The 20391-nt window shown below is 40.3% G+C and overlaps 1 protein-coding gene across 6 annotated transcripts in view; it reads left to right on the top strand.

The window, feature by feature from the left end:
* The window catches only part of DTNA (dystrobrevin alpha), a 388958-nt gene that overhangs the window by 293868 nt on the left and 74699 nt on the right, over positions 1-20391 (top strand). For all 6 annotated transcript variants that reach the window (XM_027127719.1, XM_027127726.1, XM_027127718.1 and 3 more), the window contains 2 exons: positions 2069-2282; positions 16628-16713. In XM_027127719.1, the coding sequence (XP_026983520.1) occupies positions 2069-2282; positions 16628-16713 (300 nt within the window). The remainder of the gene's footprint in view (positions 1-2068; positions 2283-16627; positions 16714-20391) is intronic.

Raw genomic sequence — 20391 nt, forward strand, 5'->3', positions numbered from 1 at the left:
GAAAGTGATTTGTATTCCTCTGCTCCAAACCAGAGATATGCCAAAGAGTTTTCTTTTGACATGACTCACATTACTCACTTGTTCATGTATAATGTGTTGTACCCATGTACCAGGCACTACCACTTTGGATTTCATGCATTTTTCCATTTAATGAACACCATTCCCACTTTATAGATGAGGAAAGTGAGGCTGTAAGTCAAGGCTAAAAGGGTATGCACTTGTAGTAGAAGAGCTAGATGTGGACCTAGGTCTTTGGACTCCAAGTCCGGTGTTAATTACAACTTCAAGTCCAGGATCTCAATAGATGTTAGTTTTGTTTTTCAAATATAGGATCAGAAGTGAGCAAAGAGATAAGAGACTAAAACTTGAAAGTTGTTGGTGGAAAAGCATATGTGGTGTGTGTAGTTCTCAGGAATTAAAACATAAGTATATACTTCATTGAGAAAATCAACATATTTATTTTCAAGCACCAAAGTGTAATGAAAAGTGAACCTTAAACTTGGTGAGGATGTGGAGAATCTGGAACTCTCACACTCCTGATGGGAGTGTAAAACACTACCACTACTTTGAAAAACACTTTGGAAGTTTCATAATTAAACATACACCTACCATACAACCTAGCCACTTTGTTTCTAAGTATTTACCAAAAGAAATGGAAGTATATGTCTATACAAAGATTTGTACATGATCGTTCATAGCAGCTTTATTCATAATAACCAATCACTGGAGCAACACAAATGTCCGTCAACAGGTGAGTTGATAACCCAATGGTGGCATATCCATTTAACAGAATACCATTCAGCAGTAAAAAAAAAAAAAAAGGAGCAGACTACTATCATGCAACAACATAGATGATTCTCAAAATAGTTACACTACGTAAAAGAATACAGACCAAAAAAAGAGTACATATGGTATGATTCCAGCGGTATAGAATTCTAGAAAATCGTGATGGAAAGCAGATCTGTGGTTGCCTGGAGTGGGGAGCAGGATGGATCAGAAGGTGCGCGAGGAGACCTTTGGGGTTGATACATGTGTCCATCGTCTTGATTGTGGTGGTGTTATCTGGGAATGTCATAACAAGACCTCGGAGTGAACAGGAAAGAAATAGAAATGGATTTCTTGACTATCCTAGTGAAAGTAACCATGACTTAAGTTACACGAGCTTACTAACAATGGAACCAAGAAACTGTTCTTGATCAGGTGAGTTAAGTGATCTGTGCCTTAGTTGTACTGCTGCATTGTAGAGATAACTTTTCCTTTTCCCCCGCCTGCCTTCCTGCTTACTTTAACTTTCCCTTTTTTCTTATTTCAAACCTCATACTACTAAAAATACGTAAATAAATGAAAATATTTTAAATGCTCAAATGCAGTTTTGATAGCCTTTCAAACACTAGAATTTAAGTGTTGGTTTTCTCTTTTCTTTGTAAGGGGTCAGTGTGTACAAGTGGGAAAATGCTTTAAAGCCACATAGACTTGTTAATTTTAATCACAAGTACTATATACTTCAGAGTTGCTAAGAAACTAGATCTTAAAAGTTCTCGCCACAAAAAAGAACTGATAATTATGGAACATGATGTGTTAGCTAACGCTATGGTGGTAATCATACTGCAATATAGAAATGTATCAAATCAATATAGAAATGTATCAAATCAACACCTGAAACTTACACAGTGTTATATACCAATTATATCTCAATATTTTAAAAAGCCAACTAGACCTGGATACAAATGCCAGGTGACTTCCCTTGGACCTTTGCATTTGTCGGTTAACTTCCTTGATTCTCACATTCCTCACATGTAAGTATTTCAAGGGTCTATTATGAAGAATAGAAATAACTCTCTACTGTGATGTTCAGAAAATCATTTGTTTGCTGTTTACACCTTGTACATCAGCTCTTTGAGATCCTGCGCTATGTGCCTTTACTGATGTCAACTCCTATAGTAGTGGAACACATACCAAAGCCTATGAGGCATCTTGACAAAAGAGGACAGATGGTACATGTATAATAATGATTTAACTTTCCATGCACTCTGGTCTGATGTGTCCACTCTGCTTTCATTGTATGTAGTGCACCTGGTGGACATTTGGAACGTCATAGAAGCTTTGAGGGAAAATGGTCTGAACAACGTGGACCCAAACATAGAACTCAACGTGGCCCGATTGGAGGCTGTGCTCTCCACCATTTTTTACCAGCTCAACAAAAGGATGCCAACGACTCACCAAATTCAGGTGGAGCAGTCCATCAGCCTCCTGCTAAACTTCCTGCTGGCCGCCTTTGATCCGTAAGCTCCCTCTGCGTATCTGTGACTCACTACATGTTCGGTCTCCCCTTCCTCTTGCACTTCTTGGTCATTATTCCAAAGAATTTTCTAGAGTAACCAACTGCTTCTTTTTTTCTTGGTCAGATACTTATCTCAATAAAGTTTCTATGTGTTTGATATAAATTTTAAATGCTTTGGAAATGACTTAGAGAGTAAAATAGCTCCATAGGAAGTGGAGGACAATTGTATTTTATGTGCTGACCTTTATTTAACTCATCCCATGCTTCCTAGAAGCTATGGGCGCTTGGAAGTGTTGCGTGATAGGCCTGTGGAGCGATTTAATGAACCATGATGTGGGAGGATGTTTTTAACGCTCTCCTTTGCAAATTATCTAAGACAGTGCTTCTGAGGTGTCATAACAAGACCCCAGAGCAAACAGATGTTGAAAAGTGTTCCTTTCTTGACCAGCCTAGTAAAAGTGGCCGTGACTTGCATTAAATGGACTGGTCGATAAGGTACCATGTAAAACAACGTGATGCCATCCACACACCATGACTGAAACTCAGCCTCATTATCTTATAACTTCCCCTCGCAGACCTAGGGAATTTCAGAACTGTCTGAGATCTTAAAGACCATTCTTCCAAACCTCTCATTTTACAGATGAAGGACCCGAAGTACAGAGAGATGGTCACTTGTCCATTGACAATCGGCAGGTCCAGTGGCTCTCAGCATGATAGTGGCAGAGTGGGGATTTAGAGATTCAGCTTCTATTTTTTTTCCAAGACACATGTGGCAGCGCTGTGAAATGTAAAACCTCCCCTGAATCACATTATCAGCCGAAAATTACAAAGGGGGGTTTGCTGATGGCCCCTAGGCTAGGTATAGGATCAGCACCTCCAATTTCACCCCTGGTTTTGAATATTAAGAAGGAAAATTGCTAGCTTGATCTTTCAGCAATCCCATTTTAAGAATCTCAGAAGATTTTGCTTAGTCTCGTTGTCTAGCCAATGCTTGGGAATATTTAAACCCAGCACTGGAGATGTTCCAGCCAGGCTAATGTTATTATGCCGCTCACAAAAGTCACCAGCTGTCACGTTGCGACCTAGTGTGGTGACAGAATTGTGCATGCTCAGTTTGACCAATATACATTATTGTCTCCATGTTAATATTTTGAGAAATTCTGAAGTTGAAATAAACAAGTAGTCCAGCCTGATAGATTCCATGCTTAGTCTGTGCAGCCTTCAGAAGTGATGTACTGCTTTGAGCTAATCAGTGTGGTAGCCAAGCGACAGGGCTGGAAGAGGAAGATGTGGTGCCACATGACAGGTGGCAGAGTGGAACCAAGCCGTGGAATTTCTATAACAGCATTTCTGTCGTGTCCCCTTAACAAGATCATGGCAGCTTTCAGACCTGTTACTGAAGTCTTCAGGAGCTTTATTTGTTATAACAATGGAAAATGTAAATAGAGAGAATTTCCTGCTACATCTTGGGGTATTTCTAGAGGATTCAAAGCTTTGATAAGGAATCAAAGCTAAAAAATAATTTGGGGGCTTCCCTGGTGGCGCAGTGGTTGAGAGTCCGCCTGCCGATGCAGGGGACATGGGTTCGTGCCCCAGTCCGGGAAGATCCCACGTGCCGCGGAGCGACTGGGCCCGTGAGCCATGGCCGCTGGGCCTGCGCGTCCGGAGCCTGTGCTCCGCAACGGGAGAGGCCACAGCAGTGAGAGGCCCGCGTACCACAAAAAACGAAACAAAAAAAAAGAGTCATGTACCAAAATGTTCATTGCAGCTCTATTTACAATAGCCAGGACATGGAAGCAACCTAAGTGTCCATCATCGGATGAATGGATAAAGAAGATGTAGCACATATATACAATGGAATGTTACTCAGCCATAAAAAGAAACGAAATAGAGATATTTGTAGTGAGGTGTATGGACCTAGAGTCTGTCATACATAGTGAAGTAAGTCAGAAAGAGAAAAACAAATACTCTATGCTAACACATATATATGGAATATAAGAAAAAAAATGTCATGAAGAACCTAGGGGTAAGACGGGAATAAAGACACAGACCTACTAGAGAATGGACTTGAGGATATGGGGAGGGGGAGGGGTAAGCTGTGACAAAGTGAGAGAGTGGCATGGACATATATACACTACCAAACGTAAAATAGATAGCTAGTGGGAAGCAGCCGCATAGCACAGGGAGATCAGCTCGGTGCTTTGTGACCACCTAGAGGGGTGGGATAGGGAGGGTGGGAGGGAGGGAGACGCAAGAGGGAAGAGATATGGGAACATATGTATATATATAACTGATTCACTTTGTTATAAAGCAGAAACTAACACACCATTGTAAAGCAACTATACTCCAATAAAGATGTTAAAAAAAAAAAGTAGTTCACAAAAATGTTCAGAAGAAATGTTTGATTCCTAATCTTCTTACAGCTAGGAAGGCCCCTGATGTATTCTTTCAGTCTGCAGATGCTTCTGCCTGCTCTCCTTTGGCAGAGCAAATGAATACAGGCAGTTCTACTGAAAAACAAATTTTCTGTCTGATGAATTTTGAAATTTTAGACAATGTGAGAGGTGAGCCGTCAGGAAGTCCCAGTACCTGGAAATACAATTTAGAAGTGAATATAAGAATAGAAACAAGAATAAAATGACTGTTCAATTCTATCTCTTATAATAGTAAACTTCTAATTATCCAATTGAGATCCAGTATGGAAATCTGATGTCACTTCCTACTACCTATCCCATAATACCCAAATATTTATTTTTTATTGAAGTATAATTGATTTACAATGTTGTGTTAATTTCTGCTGTATAGCAAAGTGATTCAGTTATACATATATATACGTTCCTTTTTCATATTCTTTTCCATTATGGTTTATCATAGGATGCTGAACATAGTTCCCTGTGCTTTACGGTAGGACCTTGTTGTTTATCCATTCTATATATAATAGCTTACATCTGCTGATCCCAACCTCCCACTCCATCCCCCTCCCAACCCCCTCCCCCTTGGCAACCACAAGTCTGTTCTCTATGTCCATGAGTCTGTTTCTGTTTGTAGATAGGTTAATTTGTGTCATATTTTAGATTCCACATATAAAGGATATCATGTGGTATTTGTCTTTCTCCTTCTGACTTACTTCACTTAGTATGATAATCTCTGCTTGTATCCATGTTGCTGCAAATGGCATTAATTTGCAGAACCCAAGTATTTAAGGGAGCCTTCTGTATTTTGGTAGACATGAATGAGCCCGATACTGGTAGATCAATGATGTGCTGTTGCTATTACAAAATCACTGAAACATTTAGGAGATTTTCCCCTCATTTGCTGTATTTTAAATGGACATACTAAAAGAAAAAGAGAGGAAAAATCCAAAATAAAAGAGTTAGAGATGCCTTAACAACCTGGACTCTATAAAGAGGTAATGTAAAAAAAAAAATTTAAAGGAAAGACAGTAATTTAAACCCATGAAGAATAAGAATTTGTATTCAAAGAAATACGTTCATTAGTTTGCTTGTGCCTTAAAGTTCACCAGCCCCAGCCAGTTGAACTCTGCCAAGAAATAGTGACCTGAAATGAAGATCAAGGTCCACGTGACTTGGATGCATCCCTGAGAACCAGACTCACTTTCCCACAACCATAGTTCCCCAAGAGTAGCACCCTTCTGTTCCTCTCCCCGCCAGAATCCCTGGATCTCAGTTCTCACACAGGCATGCTTGCCGCAGGCTCTGGTCAGTTTCCCGGTTGTGAGGTTTCTCTGCTCTTTGGCCAAGTCAGCCTCAAGATACACTACATCACTACATACATAGGATGATTCATAGACTGTCAAGAGCTAGCATTTGCCTCCAATGGCCTATGCCATGCTTGCCGTCCTGTCACTGAATAGGCAGTCCCTTCAGTCTAGAAGGTTTCTGTCTTGATCACTTTCCTTCTAAAAATGGATACTTGGGGGCTTCCCTGTGGTGGCGCAGTGGTTGAGAATCTGCCTGCTAATGCAGGGGACACGGGTTCGAGCCCTGGTGTGGGAAGATACCGCATGCCGCCGAGCAACTAGGCCCATGAGCCACAACTACTGAGCCTGCGCATCTGGAGCCTGTGCTCTCCAACAAGAGAGGCTGCGATAGTGAGAGGCCCGTGCACCGTGATGAAGAGTGGCCCCCACTTGCCACAACTAGAGAAAGCCCTCGCACAGAAACGAAGACCCAACACAGCAAAAATAAATAAATTAATTAATAAACTCCTACCCCCAACATCTTCTTAAAAAAAAAAAAAAAGGATACTTGGGAGGGATATCACCTAGTGGGCTATTAACCAGCCAACTTCTAAGCAGACCCTGTCTACAGCCAGATGCTTTCTTCTCTAAGTGTCTCTAGGGAAATGGAGGGGTGTGCCTGGGAAGCATGGGAAAGGAGGTCTCAGAAGAAGGGAGCAGGGCTGACAGGGAAGAAGAATACAAGGAAATGACCAGAGCCTTAAGTCAGTCTCCTCCTCTTCTCTCTTTCCTTCCGTGTCCCCCAGGAACTGTCCTGCCTTGCCTCCTTCCCTGTTTGGTAGCAGGAGCCTTCCCCTGAGGCTCTCTCTTTCAGAAGCCACTAACTCGGCAGCCCTTTTCCTCTCACTTCTTGTCCGTATCCCAGTGGGGGTGAAAATCTCTTTGAAGTGTTCTGAGGACTTTTACTGTTATTACTTTTTAGGGAATTGAAAGTAACAACAACAACAAAATGGCGGAAAGGTACAAGATGAAAATAATTCTTTTAAAAAAAAACAAACATATATACCTTTATTGAGGTATAATGGTTACCTAGAAAATAATTCTTCAAAGTTGATCATGTATGGCCTTTTGGAGAGGTGGGGTCATAGACGCTGATACACTGTGAAGCCCTTCAGCTCTCATGGCCAAGCTGCTCACCCTCTGCCAGGTCCCACTGTTCCTTGAACATGACTCTGATAGTCTCTTGAGATGCCTGTCTCTCTGCTTATCTGACTGACCCCCACAAGCTACTTTCAAGTGGGACCATGTCTTTTTCTTTATATGTACAGCACCTGAGCCAATATCCAGCTCATAATGAATCAGTGAGTGAATGAATAAATGAATGAAAATCAAAGGTGGACTTAGCTCTTATCACACTAATTTCTTTTCATTCTTTTTCTGAGATTAAGCCCTCCTTAATCTCTACTCTTTTACTAAATCTAGCGGGTCTAAGTTTGCTCTGTCATCTAGATTCATACCCTCTGTTTTCACTTCTCCTCCACAGAGAAGATCACTAGATGTCCATGGTTACTAATGTGGGCGGATCCCATTTTCACAACAGACTTTAACGTGCTTCTCTTTACCCTCTTCGTCTCTTTACCCTCTTCCTGCTCCCCCGGGAAACACTAACATCAACTTTCGTCAGTTGACTTAATCTCATTTCAATTCAGGAGCCTCCCTTCTTGGCACAGTTCCTCATAAAGTAGATTATATGACAGGGGCCTCACTTTTAGCGAATATTATTTCCACATATATTCGAAAACTTGAAGTAGGACAATGATATATATTAAACGGTGGTTTTTCTATTTTCGGAGGTCAATTCTTTTTTTCTTTTTTTTTTAATGTAGAGTCAGATTTTTTTTTTAACATCTTTACTGGAGTATAATTGCTTTACAATGGTGAGTTAGTTTCTGCTTTATAACAAAGTGAATCAGCTATACATATACATATATCCCCATATCTCCTCCTTCTTGCGTCTCCCTCCCACCCTCCCTATCCCACCCCTCTAGGTGATCACAAAGCACCGAGCTGATCTCCCTGTGCTATGTGGCTGCTTCCGACTAGCTATCTATTTTACATTTGGTAGTGCATATATATCCATGCCACTCTCTCACTTCGTCCCAGCTTACCCTTCCCCCTCCCCGTGTCCTCAAGTCCATTCTCTATGTCAGTTCTTAATGCGAATTCTCTAATGATGTTAATAATATTATAATTATGCTAAGATGTACTCAGCATTTACCGTGTGCCAATAATCTTACTGGTTTGGCGTTACATTATTATAATTTTTCAGGTTGAGTAAGTGATGAAGCTGAGACATAAAAAGGTTAGATAATTTGCAGGTCATACAGCTTCCTACTAGGTGAGGCAAGTGGGGGAAAATCCTTTTGTTTCAGGCATCAGTTTAAATTCAGCTCTATTCACGCTTTCTGTTTCATCTTTTTATATGAGAATTAATGTGCTTTTTTCCCTCAGACTTACCCTGCTTATTACAGGATATTATTATTATGCTCACATTCCTAACCTTTCCAGTTTGTGATCTTTAGACATATTTGACAGAGTGTATGTGAAAGAGCTATTTGGACTTAACACGTTTTACACTGTAGATTTACAGTCAGTTTTATGACAGCCATCCAGAGCTCCAAATCCATCGTATAATACTCTTTCATAGAGAATACAAAATTCTGGAATTTTCCTCGTTGTTTGACATCTTGAACCTTGCTGAGCCATTTGAATATCCTATCCCACTGCTGAGCCCCCGACATGATGAAAGGTACCACAGCACTATTTCAGATGCATGGATATGAAATAATCCTGGAACTCTGCCAAAATCCTTCTGCCTTTTGAGTTGTAAAAATGATTCTGATGTTCAATGGAATATGCACTGCAAAATACACCAACAAAACGTGTTGTTTACATGTGAGGCTCTATGGATGGGTGAGGATGAAGGAAAAAGAGAAGAGTCACACGAAACCAAATGTTCTTCTCTTGGCGTTTTATTATGTATGTGCCCCCCTCTTTAAAATGTACTTGGCTTGGTGATCTTTTTCTTAGCACATCTTAAATCCAAGATGTCCACATTCTCTACTCACTAAAATTTTGTGCTAGTGGGAAATACCTTGTTCCAAGATCCCTACATGTTGCTAAAATGGAAGCTCTTTCCAAAGAATTTTCATAACTGTAGATAAATTGAACATCCGTAATGTCACTCGTCTTCCTGTCAGATGTACTTTGGCTGAGTGGCAGGTGGGATTTCATGGGAGAGAGGGAGACATGTCAACAGATTTGGCCCCTTCCATTCTCCATTCTAGACAAACTCCTGGCAAACTCACCTGGCCCGGTGCAATGAGGAATTATTTTCCTGGATGTTTTGCTTACATTATGGGGAGCCCAAAGCGATGCCAGGGCCAAATAAGGGATTTATTTCTATGTGTTCACGTGTTAACTTTAGTCTCCCCAAAACAAGAGTAATTATGTCTGTGATCCCTTCTAAATTCAACATCTCACATGACTGCACCATCTAATATGAAGGGCCGTTAAGTTAACCCTTGTAGTTTTCTCAAAACTTAGTATTGCTCAGTATAAAACTTAAGTGGTAAATCAGAACATTTCAACTTGTGCATTCATTAATTTAACTAACACGTATTAAGAACTCGCTATGTTCTAGGTGCTACAGTAGACTGGGGATGATAGTTGAGTAAGACATGGACTCTGCCCTTAAAGTGTGTTGTATTAAAATTAACTAGTTTTGACTCCTCCCAAGTAGATGATGGGCAAATTTGGAGGGTAGGAGCCACGTCTTATTCATCTTTGTATGCCCCACTTCTGAGGCATTGCTAATAAGTATTTATTGAGTTAATAAATGTGTGTTCCATATGAACAAAATAATTCCCAGAGGAGAAACGTTTTATGACAGAGGCATGTTGTGGAAGACAGAGGAGGAAGCAGTTCTCCCAGGGAATTAAGCCACCAAAGTGTGTGAGAAACCCAAGTGTGAGCTGGGCCTTTGCTTATCATAAATGCTTTCCAAATGCTTTGGTAAAATATGTTGGTAAGAGAAGAACTCCTGGTTTTAGTATTCTTAAATAGAGAAATAATTCCTTGAGCCTGTTCAAAAAAGAATCGGTCAGGATTCAATCTCACTTTCAGGGACTTGATATTTGTCCTGGGGTTCTGTAATTTCAAACAGGGAACTCTCTTGGGAACTTGGAGAAATTTTATATTCTGTTTCTGTTGACCTAAAGCAAATAGACTACCAGTTATTTCTCCAGAAAGGGGAGAATAAAGGGTTTATTCGGGATCAACAAGGAATTGCTCTTCAGGGTCTGCAGTCCTGGAGAGTCCCCACAGGGCAAGGCAAGGAGAGCACTTTTATAGAGGGGGAAAGGAAGTTGGGAGGGCTGTAGTAAACAAGGAGTCCATGGCTTTTCATTGGCTGAGTCCTTCCCAGGAAAGGAGTCTTTCTTTTTCTGGTTGGGCTCTGTTATCATCGCAGGGCAGGAGAGCGCCCCCTGCTGGCCTCCTGACTATTTAATTGAGGTTTCTTGTTAATTAAATTTGTACAGTTCCAACTTCAGCCTACCATCCCAGACCTATTAGTATCTATTTGTTCTTTTTCCTTCTTGTCAAAAGTAGATTTTCCTTCCCACACAACTTTTCCCTAAAAGTAGTATCTTAGTTAAAAGAAGTCAGTTTGTCTCTTTGTATAGTCATGGAAAAAGCCCAGCGTAAAGCAGTTACTCATTTTCTGTGATGATGAGTCAAACTTTGAAGTAATGCATGTTTTTAAGACAGACACTCTACCAGTCTCCGTATATATATATATTTAACCAAAGGGTAAGTGCTTTCCTTTTCCCATTTTCAATCAGATATCCTGTAGGAAAATTTGAAATTTTTCAGAATGAGCAAACAAGGTATAAAAGGAAATTAACAATTTAAAGAAACATTGATTAGTGAAGCAATTTTAGTTTCTACCTTTGATAATTTGCTGGTTCTCTTAAATATCCTTTTAGGTGTTAATTAAATACCAAGATAACAATTTAATTGGGTAATTTTGATGTCGAGCTAGAACAGGAAAGTAAAATTTGCCAAGGCAAAAGCTTCAGGATAATTGGCTTAAAAAAAACCTCTATTTCATGATGCAAAAAAACAAATAGTGAGGGGGAAGTGAGTAAAATATGTATATGCCTTTTGTTCTCTCTCTACATTGAAAGAGAAAACATTAAAATAAGTAAAATTTTGTTTTACTTTAAAAGTAAAATTATTCTTTTAATAAAAATGATAGGCTGGTAGTAAACTTATTTTTAAAGCTTTTACTGTACCTTTTACACTAGCAGCTTTCATTCGCAAATAAAAGCTTATGTGGTCCTGTCATTGATCACTGATTCTAAGGCCCACTCTTTCCCTAAAAGTCGATGATTCTAATGGCTACACTGTATGCTGTATCCAGTATACACTGTACACTGCAGACAGTACTCTCAAACACATTTGGCTCTGTTGCCGCTTTCTTTTTTTTTTTAATTTATTTTTTTTATTGAAGTATAGTTGATTTACAATGTTGTGTTAGTTTCTGGTGTACAGCAAATTGATTCAGTTTTATATATATATTTCTTTTTCATAATCTTTTCCATATGGTTTATTACAAGATACTGAATATAGTTCCCTGTGCTATACAGTAGGTCCTTGTTGTTTATCTATTTTATATATAGTAGTTTGTATCTGCTAATCCCAAACTCCTACTGTACCCCTCCCCCACCTCCTTCCCCTTTGGTCACCCTAAGTTTGTTTTCTATGTCTGTGAGTCTGTTTCCGCTTTGTAAATAAGTTCCTTTGTATCATTTTTTTAGGTTCCACATAAAAGTGATGTCATATGGTATTTGTCTTTCTCGTTCTGACTTACTTCACTTAGTATGATCATCTCTAGGTCCATCCATGTTGCTGCAAATGGCATTATTTCATTCTTTTTTGTGGCTGAGTAATATTCCATTGTATCTCTGTACCGTATCTTCTTTATCCATTCCTCTGTCGACAGACATTTATGTTGACTCCACGTCTTGGCTACTGTGAATAGTGCTGCTATGAACATTGGGGTGCATGTATCTTTTCAAATTAAGAGTTTTTCTGGGTACATGTCCAGGAGTGGGATTGCTGGATCATATGGCATCTGTTGTTTCTTGAGGTGGCAATCTGAAATACACATGAAATTGGAGGTGTGCTGTGGCCGTAGCTTTTCATAAAAGCAAGACAAGCGTGTAGACTTTTTCTGGTGCTCCTCTTGGAGCACCATTTGCCCTGCAGCATTAGGGACAATCTACGTTTTTCATCCTCAGCACACTCTGGTGGGTCTGCCTCCTGAATTGTGCCGACATTCCATATGTGCCATTTAACCACTTTACTCCTAGAGGCATTGCATGTACAGAACTCACTTTGGAACAATATGCCGCTTTCCTGCTTGTTTGCCCAAGACTCCTAGGAGCTTCCTGTTATGCATCCTCAAGAGCTTGACTTTTCACTTCTTAGATACTTAGGAGATTTCACTGACTGTTCATGAGTCAAACTGCCCCCACTAAGGAAGATTCCTAATGAGAATAGCTCTTACGTTCTCCATTCGGTATGTACCACCTTCTCCCTAATTTTTGCTTCCGGTGTCAATGCCAATTCTTTTTTCACAACAAAATAGGGACCCTGATCCCAAGGTGACTTTGTTTAAGTAATGGCCTTTGGTGTGGAACCTTGTCAAAGACCTTTAGAAAATCTTTCTCTTTCCACCCCTTTTCTTCATCCTGTTATATCTACTGAAAATGTTCTTTTAAAAGATCCCTTTGTATTTAACTCTTTGGTGCCTCCATTCTCCATAGGCAAGTCCACCATCTCCACTCACTCATTCAACTCCTTAAAGGTTTATCCAGTGCCAGGGCTGAGCAAGGTCTGAACTCAGCTGGTACTGGCGTGCTTCCCACGGTGTACATTCCTGCATACCCCTGAATCCTTCTTTGTGACAGGGGTCACATTTGCAATCTGACATAGTAGCTTACATACCAGTAAATTCCAGTGACCTAATTTCACCCTTCAGTTCCTGCAAAACTCTCATTGAGCCGCCCTCCACTGGGTGATTTGTCTAGATTTATCATGTCCATTTGGCAAAATAGCTCTGATACAACCACTCTTGGGTTTAATAGCAGTAATCTTGCATTTCCAGCAACAATACAGTACTGGTAATCTCCCTAGGACCTTCTGCATTAAAAGCTAAGGTTTAAGAATTCACCCGTGACCTATCATCATTTCATCCTCTGGAGAGCTCTCTGTCCCAACATCATCTGTGGTCTGTCCTCTTTCTTGAGTTAAATTGTCCTCTCTGAGTAACATTGACATATATACACTACCAAATGTAAAATGGATGGCTAGTGGGAAGCTGCTGCATAGCACAGGGAGCTCAACTCGATGCTTTGTGACCACCTAGGGGGTGGGATAGGAAGGGTGGGGGGGAGGCTCAAGAGGGAGGGGATATGGGGATATATGTATACATATAGCTGATTCACTTTGTTGTACAGCAGAAATTAACACAACATTGTAAAGCAATTATACTCCAATAAAGATGTGGAAAAAAATATGGAAATTAATCCTGAAATTAACCCCAGACCATTTCAAAGCACTGGGTTTTACAGATCTTAAACTACTCTAAAGTAAATGTTGAAAATGTGAACTGCATAAAAAATAAAAATAAAAATAAATTGTTCTCTCTGACTCATTGAAAGAAACTTGCATTTGCTCTTGAGGTCTCACATATAATACTCTTCAATTTCTCTGCATTTTGAAGATTACTTTATCACTATATTACTACTATTCTTCCACACTTCGTAGACTCTCCTGTTATTACTTGAACCATGTTTCAGCTTAGGAAGAGAAGCTAATTACTTCCTAAAGTAAAGTTATTGATACTTCCAGTTATCCGTGCAACTGGGAATGCAGGGGATATGGAATAATTTTGAATGAGGTGGTTTTTACAAAATCATTGCATTTTTATTACAGCTACCTGCCCCAAAATTAGTGAACCACTTAATCAAAATTCTAGGGCACCTATTATAATGATTAATAGTCATTAATTAATATAAGGAATTTATTGTTCACTAATGCTATGTGAGACAAAGTGTGAGGCACTGGGAATTCAATTAATTGAGAGGACATAATTTCTGCCCCCAAGGATCTCACAGTGTGGAGTCGAAATACATGCAGACACGTAAATAAACAAATCAGGGTCATTCGGTGATAGGTGAGTGACAGATGCCAAATAATAGGTAAAAGTAAAGGGAAGAGTGATTGCTTCCACATCGGGGGAAGAACTGTTTTCGGAGCAGAGTGAATGATATTGAGCTGAGACTCCATGAATGGGTGGGAGAGTCCTGAGCAGAGCATAGGGGGAAGGGCATTGACAGGGCACTGTGGTGTGGAGTGCAACAGAAATGGTAGCAGATGAGCCTGGAGAAAACAGTTAAGGTTAGAACTATATCCCGCGGGCAAACGGAGGCAACAGGGTTATAAATAATGAAGTACCATCATCCCTCGGTATCTGCAGGGGTTTGGTTCCAGGACCGCCTACTGATACCAAAACCCGGGGATGCTCAAGTCTCCTACAGACAACCCCTAGATCCACCCACGGTTGCTTAAATCCGCAGGTGCAGAACCGCGAATACAGGGCTCTGACTGTAACATGGTCAGATCTGTGATATGAGTGTGCAAGCAGAGCGATCATTTAAGAAGTTATTACAGGGCTTCCCTGGTGGCGTGTTGGTTAAGGGTCTGCCTGCCAATGCAGGGGACACGGGTTCGAGCCCTGGTCCGGGAGGATCCCACATGCCTTGGAGCAACTGAGCCCGTGTGCCACAGCTGCTGAGCCTGCATTCTGGAGCCCGCGAGCCACAACTACTGAGCCCACATGCCGCAACTACTGAAGCCTGCACACCTGGAGCCCGTGCTCTGCAACAAGAGAAGCCACCGCAATGAGAAGCCCGCACACCGCAAGGAAGAGTAGCCCCCGCTCACCGCAAGTAGAGAAAGCCCGCACACAGCAACGAAGGCCCAACGCAGACAAAAATAAAATAAATACATTTATAAAAAAAAAAAAAAAAGAAGTTATTACAGTGGTAAAGCAAGAGCTGATAGAAGCCATGGCAGTCGGAAGGGAAAGAAGGAAGTGGGTTTAATATACAGTGAAGTGGGTATATCTGAGTACCTCAAACATTTATTTGGTTGGTAGTGAATTAACAAAGAGCAAAAAATCAAGGGTGACCTCTTGCTAAAAATTCATTTCTGGGTAACTAGGTACATGGTGATTCTGACAACCCGAAGAGGGACTGTAGGAGGAAGAGCAGGTTAGTAGTTTAGTTGGTCAGAGTATTACGAGAGGGCTTTGAAAGATAATGAGTTCTACTTTGAATATACTTGGTTTGATGCAGGATATCCAAGTGAAGATTTCTAATATGTAATTATGTAAGTCTGCTGCTTAGGCTTAGAAATATAAACAGGATAGTCACTAGCATATAAGACTGGGTCAGTTTTGCATTCTGCCTAGCTGCCTTCTAGGTACTATGCTAAGAACGACAGCAACAAAGATGAATAACAAATGATTCCTCTCTGGAGTCTAGTAAGGAACAAAGACACAATAATTTATTATGCCTTATTCTTCTAATATGTCAGATATCTGAATTTATTCATATAAATTACTTATTCTATATACTAAACCCTTGTCAATACAGACTCTACTTACCTTTCAGCTACATTATTATTTTAAATAACTCTTTTGATCATTCTTAAGAGTAGCAACCACCAAAGAAATGAATTACTAATATGATACACTTCTGGTTCCAAGGATATAATAAACAGTTTATTCCAGCTGGAAAAATCATTGAGCAGAAATATTCTACTTCTTATAGAATGCCCTTTATATCACATTTTGTGAAGGACAAGTTAGTTATACCTCTTGAATCAACAAAGATTTGGCTGCTCTCATGTCATTTAGGTAGGAGAACTATTCAAAAGAGCTCTTACTTTTGCCCCTTTAAAATACCAACTCCCTTTGAAAAGTAAATGGATCACTTTTAAGGACAGTTGGCTTGTGGGTAGGAAATGATTGTTGAAAAAAAAGTGTGATGAAAACGTCTCCATATTAACCCTAACTCTTTTAAAATTCAGGAATTACCTGACACACACAACTTAAGATTTTTCTGAAGCCTTGTTTAAATAAATTATAGAAACTGTGGCATCATCATACATAAAATTATTTTATGAAACCCAAAGTGAAAAGAATGTTCTGTAATTTTCCTCTCCAGGTAAATAGCACATATTTCTATGGCTACCAGTCTATGCTTTGAGCAAGGGGCATAGACAAAGAATAACTTAAAGATTCTGCAATCTCTTGAAAAAAGGAAACATCGACTAGAGGAGTTTTTCAGAAACATGTGTTGAAATGTATTCATAACCTTTTTTAAAATGGATATGTTCACGTAATGCATGCAGCTCTGTTGTCCTATGGTTTCTACAGAACAGAAAATGTCAGACTGTGTTATTGGACGTTCTTCACATGACATCTCTTTTTTTCTATCATCATTAAACAGGGAAGGCCATGGTAAAATTTCAGTATTTGCTGTCAAAATGGCTTTAGCCACATTGTGTGGAGGGAAGATCATGGACAAATTAAGATGTAAGTTATTCTCTGCACCACTGTTTGCTTACCCCTCCTGTATACCACGTTTTCCTCTACCCCATTCCTGCCAGGTCCCCCTGACCATTTGTGACTTTCCTCATTCTATGAGAGTTGTTTGAAATACAATCTTCGTTGATCCTTGGATTTTGTCGTAGAAATGTTTTCATATTAGATTAATGTCAATGAAATGAATGTTTTCCTTCTACGTATGGATTATTATTTTTTATAACCTGTTGAGGATCACCAGTTAGACTGTTCATGATACTAAAGTAAGATATACATTCTTTCACATTCATTTACTGTAGAACTGCCTCACAGGCATAAGTCCATCACCGTAGGGAGACGAAGACCATGTTGGGCAACCTTCCGTTTCTCGATCATCTCAAGCCGAAGTTCCCGGCACAATTCCTCATTCTTCTCCACCAATGCTGTTCAAATCACTGGGCACTCCAAAGTTTCCAAAGTAGACATTGCCAGAGTGTAGGCATAGGAATTATGTACAGAAACTATAAACTGAGAATTAACTGATGCCAATAAAGACATGATAGCTAGAGTGTTGAGTGATTATGGGCCTTTTGTGTACATTTTGTCACTAAATGTGGTAGTTTTTTAACCAACAAAAGTGAGAGTTTTCTGATTTGTTCACATGTTTTAGGTAAAGAAGCTGAGACATAGAGAGTTAATCACAGATGGTACCAGGAATTGAACCCTGACTTTTTCCCCGTACACCAGTGGTTTTCAAATTTTAGTGTATATGGAGTCACCTGGAGGGCTTTAAAAAAAAAATGGATTTCTGGGTCTCATTTCCAGAATTTTTGGTTCAGTAGGCCTAGAGTGGGTGTATAGCGGGCAAGCATTTTCATTTCTAACTAGTTTAAAATCATGTATAGGTGGCTGTTTTGAAAAGAAGTTGCCATGTAACCCTCTCCCTTACCCTAAATATTATGAGTCTGAGTTATAATGCCGTATGACAAAGAGCACTGTCGTGGGAATTGGGAGTCCCAGGTTGCAGGCCCAGCTGTGTGACTAATTTGCTGATTATTCTGTGGAAATCACTTCACTTCTTTAGTCCTCAACTTCCTTCTCCATCCTAAACTTGGGGACTTTGTTAGGTACCTGTAGGGTCCCTGTTGGCTGCAGGCCTCCATGACTCACAGCCTTTAGGCTCTTTTGTCACCTGCTGCCTGTCCGCTGCTGAATGTAATCTCTTGCTTCTTGATGCACTAACAGAGGAAGAATAAAGAAGGATACCGGGGTCGGGGTGGAGGGGGACCTTTATTCCTTTGGAATTTCCCCAGACATGTTCCAAGAAGAGTTATGTCATTGGAGCAGTAGATAAGGGGAACCCCACATAACCACACATCTTCCCACTCCCAGGAACCTCCTTTCATGGACCAGCCAAGTGCACTCAAGTTTCAGAGAAGCCCAAGCAGACCCTACAAGGTCCAGTTTAGTCTCTCTTCAGTTAGCCTGAAAGATGTAAAACTTTAAAGACATCTACCTCAGTACTTGATTGAGGATAACAGCTAAATTAGAAGGTGGCAGAAACAATGTTCTTTTAAAAAAATAACTTAGAGTAATCCCTAAAGCATTTCCTTCAGGGTTAGTCTGGGAAGAGAAAGTTTAGCAAAATGAACCAGGGCAGAAGAAGAAACTCCTGAGGGCCTTGCCTACTGACCCCATGTCACCCTTGGCCACTTACGCTGAGGACAGTAGGTAAAGGTTTTTTCCAAAGTCTTAAGAAACATTTCCAAATACTTATTCAATGTTAGGTACTTGGAGAAAAGGGTCCCTTAATAAAATAAGTTTGAGGAAAACTGAGAAAAACAGTTTTCTGCGCTTCAGAACTCCTCAGAGCGTTTCACTAACCAGGTTCATGCTGACCATCAAGGCCCCAGGTGCTTTCCATCTTTCCACTCAGCTCTCCTCTGTGTCAGATTTTATCCTTCTCCTGAAGGTAAAAGGGGGTACAGCAATTTCAGGAGTCACACCCACTCCAGAGGCCCCCAGCCCTTACATCTCATGGCCAGGTTGGCATCACAGACCAATTACTATATCAACCACTGCTAACAGGAAAGGAGTGCCCCTGATGGTCAGGGAGTGTTCCAGTCATTCTAACCTCCTGGGCTGAGAAGGGCCACTGCTTTCCCATAGCCCAGGATGAAATTTGGGGCCAGTAAAGCTGAAGGGGATGGTTGTCAGGTAAGCAACAAATGACATCAGCACAGTTACAAAATTCAAGATTTAACTAAGTGTTCGAGCAGATCTTTACCACTTGTCAAATCCCTCAAAGTTCTCCCACAAGTCTGGGATTTCAAAGCAAACAGTGTAACTGCTCCAGTGCTGTTTTCTCACCCCATCCCATCATTCACCAAATACCCACGATCAGTGAGCAAAGCGTGCATGCTTTCCAGGGAACAAAGTCAATCCTCTGCAGCTCAGTGAAAGAAGTAACAAATGCACGAGTCCCACTGGAAAGAAACTGTTCTCCAGTGTGCAGAAATAAGCTTCAGAGAGTCACAAATTCTGTAGAGAAACAGACTGTGTGATCATGACATTTCACGGTACCTTCTGGCAGAGCAGCAGACCTGAACGTGCCCCAGTTCTCTGAATGAGGAGTCACTATATAGTTAATCCCAGAAAGGTAGTTTTAATGATTTCAAGGTAAGTCAGTTGAAAGCAATTTGGCCCAAAACAATTTAGCTAAAAGCAGTTTGGTTGGAAGAACCTCTCCAAAATGTTAATCAGAAATGAGTATCCTTAGTCACCAATATTTCAGTGATTGAATGAACAAATTGAATTGTTCAAACAGAATGAACAATGTTCATTGGCTGAATGAACAAATAAATATGGGCAAATCCACCCACAGACAGCCATGGTTGACTTTTTTTTTTTGACTTTTTTTTTAATAGACCTTTATTGGAGTATAATTGCTTCACAATACTGTGTTAGTTTCTGTTGTACAGCAAAGTGAATCAGCCATATGCATACATATATCCCCATATCCCCTCCCTCTTGAGCCTCCTTCCCACCCTCCCTATCCCACCCCTCTAGGTCGTCGCAAAGCACCGAGCTGATCTCCCTGTGCTACGCGGCTGCTTCCCACTAGCTATCTATTTTACATTCGGTAGTGTATATATGTCCATGCCACTCTCTCACTTTGTCCCAGCTTCCCCTCCACAGCAAGCATCATGCTCAATGGTGAAAAACTGAAAGCATTTCCACTAAGATCAGGAACAAGACAAGGATGTCCACTCTCACAACTCGTAGTCAACATAGTTTTGAAAGTCCTAGCCACGGCAATTAGAAGAAAAAGAAATAAAAGGAATACAAATTTAAAAAGAAGTAAAACTGTCACTGTTTGCAGATGACATGATACTATACACAGAAAATCCTAAAGATGACACCAGAAAGCTACTAGAACTAATCAGTGAATTTGGTAAGGTTGCAGGATACAAAATTAATGCACAGAAATCTCTGGCATTCCTATACATCAACAATGAAAAATCAGAAAGAGAAATTAAGGAAACACTCCCATTTACCGTGGTTGACCCTTGGTAAGTGGAATTGTGGGTTTTCTTTCGCCTTCTTTTGCTGGCTTGCATTTAATCATAAAACAGGCGGAGTAATGATTTTATAATAAGCATTGCCTTTATAATAAGAAAAATAAAATGA

This window comes from Aethalodelphis obliquidens, unplaced genomic scaffold (genome assembly GCF_003676395.1).
Source record: "Aethalodelphis obliquidens isolate GAN/ISIS:26980383/991018 unplaced genomic scaffold, ASM367639v1 scaffold32, whole genome shotgun sequence".
NCBI classification, from domain to species: Eukaryota; Metazoa; Chordata; class Mammalia; order Artiodactyla; family Delphinidae; genus Aethalodelphis; species Aethalodelphis obliquidens.